Below are 14,459 nucleotides of genomic sequence, written 5' to 3'. Positions count from 1 at the left end.
AAGTCCTCATGAAAGCATTCAGTTGTTAATGTCTTAATATTTTTATATAGCGTGATAATTTGCATATATTTGCTTTGCAATACTAGAAATGCTTCTGTACTCTTTAAACTGCTATCTCTTCTGTGATTTTTTTTGTCTTCTCTTTACATCCTCTTATCTTACACTTCCCTATTGCCATATTGTGTTTCTCGATTCTGCTGTTTCTCTCATTGAAACAGATGTCTTTTAGAATTTGATAAATTGTGCATCTGCTCAATTGTGTAAGAAAGTAAAATCCTAACAGGGCATGTGAAGAAAGCACCTTTCTCACATTAACTGTTCATGTAAATCAGGATCTCTTCAAAATAGTCTTTTCTGCTTCTGATGCGATAGAGGCTTTGAAGGGCATTTCAGGAAGCACCCAGTCAAATCTGTGTATTAACATGTAGAACATGTGTATTTGGGGTAGAGTCAAAGAAGTGAAACCTAAAAATGTAGGTTTAGAGCTTATTGGCTGGGCATTTGGTATATCTGAAGAAAAGGAAAAGAGAGGTCCTAGTTACGGACAAGGCTTATAGCAAAGCTACTGATGGCGTAGTAACTGATCTTGGAGAGAATCTTCCCAAATAGAGGTGTAAGAATGTACTTGTAAAAAAAATTTGGAGTCATCTTTAAAAATGCAACTTTTGTCTTAAAATCTAAGAAAAATAAATTTATATTATCAACCCAAGTTGATACAATAAATCCTTAATAATGTCAACAGGTTCTATGACTTTAAGCAGAACGATGTATAATGAAACTAATTTTACCTTAGGCTAATCGATAGAAACAAGAGTTAAGTTCCTACTACATCTCATCAGGCATCTCATCCTATATTATAAAAGCCTAATATGCAAATTGACCAGTTGCTATGACATGCACTGATCACCAGGGGGCAGACGCTCAACACAGGAGCTGCCCCCAGTCCGCAGGCCCCAACCAGTAGCAGTGGCGCCAGTCCAGCCAAAGCAGGCCGCCCCCCCTCCCGATTGCCCCACCTGTCACCCCACAGAGGGAGGGGACAGGCAGTGGTGGTGGGGGTGGGGAGGCTGGGCTGGTGAGCGGGTGGTGCCAGGCCAGCCAAGGTGGGTGCCAGTGGATCAGCCCTGCAGATCAGCCCTGATAGCTGGCCAGGCCTAGGGACCCTACTTGTGCACGAATTTCATGCACCGGGCCTCTAGTCTATGTTATAACAACATTGAATGAAATGCTGTACTTTATTGTTCTCTTTACAATCTAGTCCAGTGATGACGAACCTTTTGAGTTGGGCGTGTCAGCATTTTGAAAAACCCTAACTTAACTCTGGTGCCGTGTCACATATAGAAATTTTTTGATATTTGCAACCATAGTAAAACAAAGACTTATATTTTTGATATTTATTTGATATATTTAAATGCCATTTAACAAAGAAAAATCAACCCAAAAAATGAGTTTGCATGTCACCTCTGACACGCATGTCATAGGTTTGCCATCACTGATCTAGTCTCTCAGGCCTGTTATTATACTACTAAAAATAAACCAGGCCTAATAATTCAAAAGTCATTTGTTATCAGTAAAATTTGAAACAGTTAAAATTATAGAATCTATTACTATATAGCTAAGGAATTTTTATTTTTTTGTCTTGTCTAGTGGCAACTTAACAGATTTTATCTCTCCTTTCTCTTTCTGCCCCACCTCCATATTCAGTATCTCTGGAAACTTCTCTCTTTCCATTATGAAAATATCATTATGATAAATCACTGCTTATTGAAAGTGATTGGGAAGTAAAATATCCTGCCTTAGGCTATCTATAACAACACCTAAGTCTTGGTTCTTCAGAAGGTACTCACAAGACCTAAGGATATTCATTATGTATTGTAGGTAGATAGAATTGATATACTAGACTGAATTGGCCATATGTCATTAAGTAGCTGATTTTATAGAAATAATCTTTGAAAGGCTTAAATGCTCAACTTCTGTAATTATCTTATAAAATCAAAGTTTAGAATGTGCAAAGTCTAGTTATTTGAATGGTTTTGATAAATAGGAATTTTAAATATAGTTTTTCTAGTTCATACTTGATTAAACTAGCATTTAATAAGAATTTGACTTTAGTTTGATTTGAACTGCTTAATTTAATAGTGGACAAGGAGATTATTCTGTGTTGAAAGTAAATGTGTGAGGTATATTTTTTAAACTAGATTTTTAAAACTATTTAATAATTAATAATAAAGATTAAGAAAGAAAAAAATAATTAAAATAATTATAGATATCATTGAAATTATAAAGATCCCAAGGAAAATAATTTAGCTGTAAGGTGCATTTATTGAGTTCATCTCATTTCCGTCTGTTAAAACGTACTTTGTCTACTGGAATAGAAATTCCAGCCCTAAATTTTCTGAAGAAGTTTTATATAAAGGAATTCCTAGCCAGGGAATCTGACAAGTTAAAATACCCCAAAAAGTGTACAGCACAAACACTTTTAGAAATTAAAGAATAGTAGAATGACTGGCAGCCACAATATCACTTGTCAAGATGATTTTGGAAGCAGTTAGTGTTTAACTTACCTTAAGTGATAGAATTGATCTATTAAAAGGTGTTAGATCTGAGTCACTATCTGAAATGGACCAAAATTGAAGTTTTCTAAAAGGTGTTCCATTATTTCTGCTTTGTTTTTCTTTGAAATACTGATCAATCCAGCCCTTTTTTGACTTTAGAAGCCTCCTATCCACTGAAAACTGAACTGTGTAATATTGATCCTGTATTTGTTGGAAGGTGGCAATACTCTGTTAATTTTTAGTTACATTTTCTACTTATTGATGTTAACTATTCTCACAAATTAAATTTGATTATTCGAAATGATAATGCCATCATAGTTAAAATGGTTCTCTAGTTTTTCTTAAACTTTCTAAGTCTGGTACTTAAAATGAAAATATTCAAGGGAATATTTTCACTCTTTTTTTATGAGAGTGAATTAACACTAGAAGAGAAACACAGCTGGCAAATTGACAGTATTATTGTTAAATAGTTCATTTCTTCTGTTCTGAGGCACCTAACATTTGGCCTAAAAGGCCATTAAAATTTTAGGTTAGATTCTGTTGTATTGTGTAGTAAGAAGAGTATTCCCTCTTTCTGTTAAATTCTTTGTGGGAACTCTGTGATTGTATTCAGAGATTTGACTATGATTCCCTTAGCTCCCTTTTAATTGCTTCACCTATTTGCATTTTGAAAGCCCAGATATATGTGTGTATGTATATTTATTTACTAGAGGCCCAGTGCATGAATTCATGCACAGGTTGGGTACCTCGGCCTGGCTGGCAATCAGGCCAATCGGGCCATCTTGCCCAGTCTCAATGGGGGCTAGCCGGCCAGGGAGGGACCACAGAAGGGCTCCAGGGCATGTCCGGCCCTCTTGCCCAGTCCCGATTGGCCGGACCCCAGCAGCAAGCTAACGTACCGGTCAGAGCATATGCCCCCTGGTGGTCAGTGCGCATCATAGCGACTGGTCCAGTGGCTGACCAAATGGTCAAACACTTAGCATGTTATGCTTTTATTATATAGGATATGTGTGTGTGTGTATAAACAATTTGTACAATTCAGTTTGTTTTCAAAGTCCTTACAAATTATTAAATGTGAACTTAGCGAAGATGTATTTTTTTATCTAGTCTGATTATTTTCGGTATTTGTACATTTCTCTTTATGCCTGGCTTTAAGGTGTCATACTTATTTCTATTAATTTTGAGGAAGTTTAGAAGACTTACAGTGGATCACTAAGTTCCAGCTAGTTTGTTTTGGGCTGCTTTTAGCTACAATATACTGTTTTTTAAAAAATCGCTTCTAAGGAGGTGGGGTTTTTATTTATTTCAGGCTAATTGGAGAAACATTTACATTGCTTTAAAATTTTTAAATTTTGGGGGGGATAATAATCCAGATTTATCAAAAAAAAAAGTTGTAAAAATAGTACAAATAGTTTCTGTATATCCTTTGTCCAGCCAATCTGAATTTCTTCCATGGAGTAAGAGTCTGGGTAGAGAATGAGATTATGGCTTAAGCAAATCATTCAGATGATCTTGCCTTTAAGTTTCCAGGCATTAAGTCTGATTTCACTCAACTAAAGCCTTGTGATTCTGTCTGTTTGATTTTTAGGGTGACGCAGACTTATGATGCAGGTGCATGTATCTATTTCTACTTTGCCTTTAACTACAGGGGAATAAGTGATCCATTGACTGTGTTTGACCAAACTGAGGTAATTTTGCATACATCAATATAGCTCTTACATTCTTTTATTAATTTTGATAATCTTCGCCATCAATTTATAAATTTTAATTAGACTCTTTGATCATTTGTGGTTTACCTGGTTGATAGCCCATAGAAATGAGAAGCATATTTATTGCACTGGTTTGTATACTGAGTCTAAAATTAATCTTCTATACATATATTACAATGTTCTAAAATTAATATTCTGTAGCTCGTGATTGTTTTTTAATTGTTACTTATAGTACATAATACCAGGTGAAATTAAATAACAACAGAATAGGGGAATCCTTGATATTACTGTGGCAGCCCACTCATCTCCAGATGGTGGCTTTTGAGGTCAGCAGCCCTAATGCTTTTGGTCTGTGTTGCTATAATATCCTTATTCTAGGTTTATACTTTATTTGCTAAAGCTGTATGTAGGCCATTGAGGTTCATTTGCTAGCAGTTTTACTACATTTCTTAAGTAGCCTTAAGCCTCTAATTTTTATAAAACCTTCCGTTTGATGGTCAATATTTCTTGTTACAAGTATCCCTAGAGTTTAAGAAACAGACTAGAAAAATGCACTGGGAAGACACTGAGGTTTGTCAAAACTTAAGGTGTCCCAGAGTTTTAACTCTGTTATATGCCTACCAAAGATAAAACTACAAGGTGATTTTCAGTGGACACGTTTAGACCCAAACCATAGATAGGGTTTGGTTGGTTCCTGCCTATGCCTCTTTTATGAAGTAAAATTGAAATAAAGTAAATCAAATACTTATAGTTTGATTAATTTTTATGTCTACGTACACCAGTGAAATCGTCATCCCAATAAAAATAATGAACATACCCATCACCCTCAAAAGTTCAAGTTCTTTTCCATCATTTTAACCTTTCAATGTTTTTGTATTGCCCTCTGGCTGCCCAGTACTCCTTCCCTGTAGTACTAAAGAGTGAAATTATTCCTTCCTTCACAGTCCAAATTGCCATTCTTTAAGTGTTACTAATTTCAAGTAGTTATTATTTTATTTAAAATAATTTGTTAGAAGATATAATCTCTTAGAGCATAAATCATACCATATTTATGATTCATTTGAAAAATGCTAAGTGATGAGGGTTCTTATGAATTACTTTGCAACGAGATATTTGCTATGTGTCCCACATGGACCCTTTTCTACCCTGGCCTATCTCCCTGATGGTTTGTACAACCTGAGTAATTCTGAGAGGTTCAAGGCTATGTAGATATTTCACTTTATTGCTATTACATTCTCATGAGTTGAATATAATTTCAGTTTCTTTACCCTTTTTTCACCCCGTATTTTAGTGATTCTTTATTGTGCTTTAAGCCTTTATGTTTCTCACCATAGTGCTTTATAAGGAGCCTAGTCAGGACCTAATATGTTGGGAGGATAAAGGAAGGTGTGTTTTTTGCACCCTTAAATAGCAGTAGGTATGACAAGTAATTTGCCCCATAAGGGCTTTTATGGTTGATTCCTGATAACTTTGTAAGTAATCTTGAGTCTAATGCCCAATGCATGCTATTATGTCAATAATTTAACTATCTAAGCCTCGTTTTCTGTAACTGTGAAATATGAGTAATTGTAATTATTCCATAAGACTATGATAAAAAATAAATAAGTTATTGTAGGAAAATTGCTTAGTGCTTTTCTGGACATACAATAAGCAGTCAAGAAATGTTAGTTACTATTATTTATTGGTAGAGTGAGATGTTAACTTCAGAGTAGAACCTGGTTTTGTCTTTACAAAACGTTTTTTTATTATTAACAACTTAGTGCTGCAAAATTGATTGTTTTGCCTTTTTTTCTTTTCTAGAATCTGGAAGTGACTATTGCAGATATTTTGACCATTTACTGGAAAAAACTGTAAAGCTAGGCTATATATTTTAATTGCTTTAAAAAATGCAGAAAGGATAACGAGGCTTCTGATTTATCATTTCACCCAGAAAATATGTGCCTCCTTTGAAAGTTGGATCTTCCGCTCACTTCAAAGTGTGAAATCTATTTGTTGTATTGTTTCCAAATATAGGCAGCTGCTAGAGAGGAAATCCTCGCTAATGGAGGGAGTCTATCGCATCACCACGGAGGTATTTTTTTTTGTTATTCCTCATGTAAATTTCTGATATTCCTAATGTAAAAAACGTTTGATTTGGTAGAATGCCAGGAGAGTCATAATATAAATAATATGAAAGCACTTGAAATTTCTTGGAAGATTGTGTCTGTCACTGAGGTAGTCTAGGTATGGCAGTAGCCGACAGAAGTTTGACTTGACAAGCCTGCTTAGATAGGAACCTAAATAGCCTTCTGAGTTCTCAGGGAACTTCATGTTCCCTAAGACCACCTAGCTTGCCTCACAGATGTTTGACCATTGCAGCAAAAGTTTTTAAAGGGAAAGAAATAAAAACAACGTAAGTGTTTTTCAGCTACTATTGAAATGTAACTGGACATCAGTTTATACCATATTTTGAAGAGTCGTTTTTCTGCCCACCCTGAATTCAATAAATTAATCAAGATAGGATGTGAAAAAATTTTTTTTTAAAATTTTAATACTGTTTTGTTAGTTGGTGACCATTGTGGTAAATATTAAATTTTATGAAAGAATTGATCACATCACTAATAAAAATTAGGATATATCTACCTAAGTACTAGTTTATGAAAGTTATATAAGGCAGTTTTTTAAGAGTGAAACAGTGGCTATTCGGTTATTAAAATTGTAATTTTTGAAGTTATCCACCTGTCCCCCTTAATAGAAATTTGTTCTGAATATATCCCTCTATATAATGTGGTGCTTAGAAAAATAGATATATTTAGGTTTTAAATATAAAAATATTTTTAGGGAGGAGCATAAGGAAAAGTAACCACAAATTTAAAAATTTAAATTCTAAATTTAAATTTAAAAATTCAGCTCCTACCCCTGCCCTGGATTCTCTATATCCCTCTCTCCTTGTTTGATTTTTCACCATAGCATTTAGCATTATCTAACATTACATGTATTTTTTTTTCTTAGAAGTAGCTATCTCTTCTGCTTTTTAATATTGTTGTGTGCTTTCCAGATTATAAATATTATTGATCCATTAGGCAATAGGGTTTCAAAGAATTATACAGTGATTATTTCTCTGAAAAATCTTACAGTCTAGTAAAATAAAATATTGTAACACTCAAAAGGCCACTGATCAAAGCCAGCTGGATTATATCATTACCACTTTACCACAAGGTAAGTTTTCCATTTTCCTTGAAAAGCACTCAAAGGTAACTTTAATAAACATGTAAACGCTACAAATGTTGAAACAGTGAAGAGAAGGGAGATAGACTGCAGGGGTGGGCAAACTTTTTGACTCCAGGGCCACAATGGGTTCTTAAACTGGACCGGAGGGCTGGAACAAAAGCATGGATGGAGTGTTTGTGTGAACTAATATAAATTCAAAGTAAACATCATTACATAAAAGGGTACGGTCTCTTTTTTTTTAAGTTTTATTCATTTCAAACGGGCCGGAAGCGGGCCGTAGTTTGCCCACGGCTGGGCTAGGGAAAGGAATTAACATTTGTAAAGTTGAAAATATTTGCCAGGTGTTCTGCATAAATCTCCCTTAATTCTGCTTGAAATGCCTATAGAGTAGATATTATTTCTGTCTTTCAAATGAAGAGAGGTTAAAACACTTGAGTGTACAGTGTACAGTAATTTGCCCAAAGACCTGAACAATAATTGTGAGTGATAGAAGTTGAATTTCAATTCAGGTCCTCATGCTTCAGTGTCCCTGTTCTCTTGCTTAAGAGCCTAAAATAGTGAAAATAGGTAAAAAGCTAAAAAGTGAAATGAACAGCCTTTGAAAAGAGACACAATTTTAAAAGTATAGGGAACAAAATACTAAACATTACTGTTTTTTCTTTTAAAATATAAAACCTCTTTGTTTTTTTAATTTTGACACTAGTTTACTTGCCCTGCTTTAGATGTTAAAACAAATGAATTAACAATTTTAAGTTCTTCATCATAGATATTTCATTGTTTTCTAAGTCCTTGCACATAAATCAGTTTGACTCTCTGGTTGCTTTTATACTTCCTCATTGTAGGTTTCTAACATGTCGGCAGTAGCAGATAATAAGAGAAGTGCAGGTCAGAGCTTGTTAAAATAAAACTCCTTGTTTAATTTATGTGCATTTTCAGATTCTAGGCTTATTAGGTCTTTATTTGCTAAAGACTCTCAACTTTGATGAAATAATTTATTTTTAGAAATTTTTAACTCGAAGGTAGCAAGGTTTTACTGCATATTAATGTATTAGAAGTTCTGCCTCATTTAAATATAAGTCCTTTATTTCTCTCATATTTCTCATATTTGAATTTTCTATGCGGTCAAAAATATGACTGCATGGAAACAAACTAAACTACCTAGTTTCATCTGTTGCTTAGAAGAAGAAACTAAAACCTGAATACAAAATGTATTTCATATGTGCTGGGAAAATGGAGGTTTTCACTTTGCTGGCTTATCTTCTAAACTGCTAAACATTGGAGTGCCCCAGAGCTTAGCCCTGAGCCAGTTTGTTCTGTGTGTTCATTCACTCCCTTAGTGATCACCTCAGGACTTAAAACACCATCTGTATGCTACTGACCCCCAAGTCCCAGAAGGCATCAACTACCACTGCCATGGAGTTAGTGCAGCATCATCCTGGCTGGTCTGTGCTTCCACTCTGCGCCTCTCCTGCTGCTGCTCTTGCTGCCAGAGGGATCTTCTTAAAACTCAGTGTTTCCTCCTCACATTCAGAACAAAATACAAAGTCCTTATCAGAACCTTCAAGGCTATACATGGTGTGTCTTTCTCTCAGTCCTCTTCTCTTACTACTTTTTCCTCTAGCAGTATTGGCCTTCTTGCTACTCCTCAGACATATCAACCCTTCAAAGCCTTTGCTATTTGTTCCCTCTTCTTCTGATATTCTTTCTCTTGCCCCCCCTGTCCCCCCAGATATTTGCATGTCTCACTTTCCCCTTCATTTTCATCTCTGAGAAAAATGCCACCGTCTTAGAAGTGTCTTCCTGATCTTTTGCATAGTTTCTGTGCTACTCATTTGAATAAATTCAGTGAGGTTATTAACTTTATCTTGTTCATCACTATGTTCCCCAGTCTCTAGAACAGTGGCTGTTTTATGTAGTAGATGCTCAATAAATATGTTGAGTGGCTAAATGCTTACAGAATTGAGGAAGTTTTCAAATTATCATATAGCTCTGAATCTTTCATATTAGAATGACATTAGTTTCATTGCTAATTTAGTTTCAAATGTTTAATAATCTGGCTTTGATTATAGGGTCTAATCATGGAAAGGCTTAATTAAACCATAATATTTCTGGGTAAGAGAAATAATAGTCATTCAGTAGAAAAGTAAGGTAAAATAAAGTGCTATCTCTACTGTATAACACCAGCATTTTAGTGTTCTTCCATGGGGGCATTATGTATGTAAGATTCCATTCAGACTTGGTCTTAAAACAAATAAAAGTTTGAGAGGTTTATAACCATAGGGGAAAGAACAGAGGCTTTGAAATGAAATCTGTATTTGACTCCTGACACTGCACTTAACTAGCTGTGTGATCTTAGGATAATAACTTCTCGGAGCTGAAGTGTTCCCACCTGCAAAACAGGACTAATAGTACCTACATCATAGATTATTGTAAGACTTAAATGTGATAATGTATGTAAAGCATCTAAGGTGTCCTGCATATGGTAGGTGCTTAAAAAACAATAGCTTCTTTAAAAAGGTAAAATCAATAGTCTCACCAGTATAACTCAGTGGTTGAATGCTGACCTATGAACCAGGAGATCACGGTTCAATTCCTGGTCAAGGCACATGCCCAAGTTGTGGGCTCGATCCCTAATGTGGGGCATGCAAGAGGCAGCCGATCAATGATTCTCTCTCATCATTGATGTTTCTCTCTCTCTCTCTCTCTCTCTCTCTCTCTCTCTCTCTCTCTCTCTCTCTCTCCCTCTCCCCCTCTCCCTCTCCGTCCCTCCCTCCTTCCTTCCCTCTTTCACTCCCTCCCCTCCTTCCTCTCTGAAATCAATAAAAATATATATTTTAAAAATTTGTGGGCAGTGCCCTCCCCTCCCCCCAAAAAATGAAAAAGAAAAACTGTAAAGACCATTAAAGATTTATGTGTTACTCAGCTTGAAATAAAAGGTCTGGGAAGAAAAACTTAAAAAATTTTTTTTTCACCTGGTTATGGAGGTCCCTGCCATCGCCTGCTTCTGCTCCTACTTCTTAGGTGCCTCTGGTCAGCAAGGACATGAAGTGCACAATGGACCTGAGCAGACACCTGGACAAGGTGACTGCCAAGGTGATTCTGATGCACCCAAGTGACAGCTTCACATCTCACGCTGCCTCCTTTCTTCTGGCCTCGGAACCAGAGCTCAAAACACAGCTGGTACACCTCTGTCTATATGTGAGGGGAAATGATGAGGAAGAGAATAACTCTGGAAGTACAAGAAACCAAAGTTAAGGGTAAAAATGGAGATTCTTAATGGTGAAGCTCCCAGTGCATTTGATCTGGGGACAAGATTTCAGTCATTGTGGAAACAGTTTATACCTATGTGCTTCAGCCATATTCAACCCAGATCACTCAATCAGAGAAAACAGTTTGTGGTGTCTGAGGCCAACCATTATTTGTACACTCCCTATCCAACAAAGACACAAACAATGCATGTGAAGTTTGCCTCCCAAAATGTTAAGAGGTACACCAAGCTGGGGAACTCCACATGGTTTGGAAACCTCCTAGATTATGGACCTTTTAGAGATTCCCCTGCCTATAGTCAGGATGCTATTCAAGTACATTATGCGAGCAACAGCCCTTTCCTTACTATCACCAGCATGATGCAAGTCATTAAGGTTTCTCACTGGGATAATATTGCTGCAGAAGCAAATGTGGACTTGAAGCACACCAAGCTGTACTTGGGGCCTTTTCCACACTATGATGACCAGAGACAGCCAGAGAGCGGTTTATCCTCCATTTGTTCTTTTAAGACCATCCTCCCTGCTGATGGCCAGGATGTTATTACCAGGATGAGATTGGCATTGTTTTCGTTAGCCACTTCCTTATTGTGGATTACTCCATGGAGATGGAAATATAGCCTTGCTTCCCTCTTTTGTTGGGTGAAAGACCCATTACATTGATGACTACAACCTCTCAAGCTATGATGTGGAGTATGCATTGAAGATGAGGTTTGTGGACCAGCTATTTTATGAGCAAGCGATAGGTTTTCTGACTGTGGAGACTATGCCCAAAGGAATATCCAAGTTGACAGTCCTTAAGAAATCAGCCGTGCCCCAGATGAGCTGTATTACACCTATTTGGGCACATTTGGCTGCCCTGTGATTGTTGCCTACAAGAAAAATCTGGTAAAACAGAACATCCGGGACATCATAGTACACCACACATTCAACAAGGTGCTCATGCTGCAGGAGCCCCTGCTGGTGGTGGCCATTTCTGCCTCTTGTTCTTCACAGTCATGAGCCACATCAGACTGCTTTTCCATCACAAGGGACACGACCAAAGAAGCCAGGATGAAGGTGGCCTGCATCACAGAGCAGGTCTTAACCATGGTCAATAAGAGAATAGGTCTCTACCGTTACATTGATGAGACTATCAGTAAGTATAAATGGTCCCTCAACAGTGGCAAGAAGAGCCTGCAGATGGAATACAAGGCCTTGACCCATGAGATTGCTCTGCTGCAGTTCAGGCCTAAGACAGTGCTCTGACCTGTGCAACCATGTAAAAGAAATGCAGAAACTGGATACCCAGGTCAAGGAGCTGGTGCTGAAGTCAGTGATAGCAGCTGGTGGCTGGCAAGCTCAAGAAAGAGAAGCTCATCTCGGAAAAGCGACAGGAGTTGGTCACTAACATCAGTCACATCTTGGATGCTCTGTAGCCCCTGCCAGCTGTCCCCAGGGTGGGCCAAGATGTTGTGTTTACAGATGGCCGGGTGTGTGTGTGTTGGGGGGGGGGGGGGCGATGGTGATAGTGGTAAACATCGAGGCCAGTGAATGCTGGCATCTGTATTTTGCAAAAGGCCTTCAAAGAAGAGAAGCCAGGCTCTTCCTTCAGGCAACACAAGAAGCCTCATTTCTGTCCCTAAAGTGTTTTAAAAGAAAACACCAAAAACTTGAATTGCATTAAAAATAAAATATCTGTGTTTTGAACAAAGAAATTGTCAGAATTTGATTGGTTTTGTTCTGTTCTGAAGGCTGTGTATTCTTTCAAGCCTGTAAGCTCCATGTTTTATGCCCTTCTAATTCCTGATGTTTGGGTGTTTTGCGAATGAGTGCGTACTTTTTAAAACGTGTGGCCAAAAGAAATCAAGAACTGTGGGGAAAATTTTTTTCATATAATATTATATTAGTTTAAGGTGTAAAATATAGTGACTATACATTTATATAACTTACAAAGTGTTCACCCCAGTAAGTCTAGTATATGGTTTGTATTCTTAAACCCTCCCCCTAACCATTGAGCAAGGGGTTACAGTTTATTTGAAAAAGTTCCAAATTCAAGGGATATGATTCAACAATTGTCTTAACGTATTCTCATCCATAAACTGCAGTTGGTCTCACTCTATAGGAAGTTCTGTTAAAATCTGTTTGAAAGAGAAATAATTTCCTTCACACTATTGACTGCAAAATTTGGCATAGAAAAAATATCTATTTTCATAAATGCTTTTCTGCTTAAAGTTAATCATCTAATTTGTAAATCTCAAATATCCTGTGCTATTCAGTATAGATTCATAAAGCAGAAACCTTTTTATATAAATTTTAAAGAGTGGGTTTAATTGTCCTGCTAAATTTAATAATAGAGATTTTGAGAGATTACTTATATATTAAAAAGATTTTCCTTAATTTGCATCCTGAACTTAAAACTCAAGTTTACCTCATAGTAGCACCTTTATTTACTGACCTTCAGGCAGAGTCATGACACTCTCAGTACCATTTTTGAGTTCAGAGCAGGAGGGCTGGGGGTTGTGAGAATATTGATGCAATTTCTCTTACAACGTTTGGCCTGTAATTGTGATTAATAACAGTTGCTTTCACTATCTGGAAACAGACAGGCTGGTTTGTCTGCCTACAATCATGCTGTGATAAATGGGCCTATTTTAACTCTGGTTTTGTGTATCAAAGAAAACAGATGTAGTCTGGAACTGGAGGCTATAGGAAATATAAAGCCTGCTTAACTTAATCTTCATAGTGCTTGTTTTTGTAACTGACGAGCTGGTCAGTTTAAACAGCAGAGTTTATGTCAGCCACATATTTAATTTCAATTTATGACTTAAGTTTTTAAGTTGTTCATTTGCTAAAAATTAAACCTAAGTCCTTGTCGGGAAGTAAAAAGCCTTGATTACATTTTATCAGTCTTAGTTTAAATATTGGTGTCTTTACCTAACCAAAATTATTTACTGCTGTTCAGAGAATAATTATGGAGCATCTACTTTTAGCTATTTTGTGTGATCTTAACAAAATCCAATAGTATCAGAAACTTTAAAAGTAAAACGAGACTATTCAAAAGAATGAGCAAAAGTTCAGTTTTGAGGCCATTTGTTAAAAACCTGTATTGTGAAATAAAATACATACAGACTGGAAAGGAAGAAATAAAACTGTTGCTATTTATAAATGATATGTTTGTTTTCATAGAAAATCTCAAAGAATCTACAAAAAATGCTCAGCAAGATTGCAGAATACAAGAGTACACACAAAAACCACATTTCTACATATTAACAAACATACGGAAACTGAAATTTAAAATACCATTTGCAATACCATTTATAGTTGCTTCAAAGAAAATGAAATAGTCACAAATCTAACAAAATATATACATATTTAGGCATAAATCTAACCAAATAAACACAGGCTCTGTATTCTGAAAATTATAGAGTGCTAATGAAAAAAATCAAAGAAGATATAAATAAATGGAGAGACTATATTCCTGGATTGATAGAAAACTGGACATAGTAAAGATAACCATGCTCCCCAGATTGATCTGTCTAGTACACTTCCTACCAAAATTTCAGCAGTGTTTTTAGTAGATATAGAAAAGATTATTCTAACATTTACATATAAGGCAAAGGAATTAGACCGCTAAAACAATTTTGGAAAAAAAAAAGAATAAAAGGCATAAGAATCAATATACCTGATTTCAAGACATAGCTACTAGTACAGTAATCAAGACTGTGATATTGGAGGAAAGA

The 14,459-nt window shown here is 36.2% G+C and overlaps 2 protein-coding genes across 4 annotated transcripts in view; both read left to right on the top strand.

Moving 5' to 3' along the window:
• AGPS (alkylglycerone phosphate synthase) overlaps nt 1-14,459 on the top strand; it is a 135,287-nt gene that overhangs the window by 111,212 nt on the left and 9,616 nt on the right. Inside the window, exons 18-20 of one of the 3 annotated variants that reach the window (XM_059703984.1) lie at nt 4,144-4,243; nt 6,278-6,335; nt 10,459-10,593. In XM_059703984.1, the coding sequence (XP_059559967.1) occupies nt 4,144-4,243; nt 6,278-6,335; nt 10,459-10,520 (220 nt within the window). In that variant the 3' untranslated portion in view covers nt 10,521-10,593. Of the gene's footprint in view, nt 1-4,143; nt 4,244-6,064; nt 6,218-6,277; nt 6,336-10,458; nt 10,594-14,459 lie in introns of those variants that run through there. The other 2 variants (XM_059703983.1, XM_059703985.1) reach the window with 2 other exon arrangements.
• Nucleotides 10,738-11,400, top strand: LOC132238491 (dolichyl-diphosphooligosaccharide--protein glycosyltransferase subunit 1-like). Its single transcript, XM_059703997.1, has one exon. It carries the CDS (start codon nt 10,738-10,740, stop codon nt 11,398-11,400), a length of 663 nt encoding a protein of 220 aa, XP_059559980.1.

The sequence above is a fragment of the Myotis daubentonii genome, chromosome 7, assembly GCF_963259705.1.
Source record: "Myotis daubentonii chromosome 7, mMyoDau2.1, whole genome shotgun sequence".
NCBI classification, from domain to species: domain Eukaryota; kingdom Metazoa; phylum Chordata; class Mammalia; order Chiroptera; family Vespertilionidae; genus Myotis; species Myotis daubentonii.
Note: the sequence above shows the minus strand (reverse complement) of the source record. Positions and strands in the feature narration are given on the sequence as shown.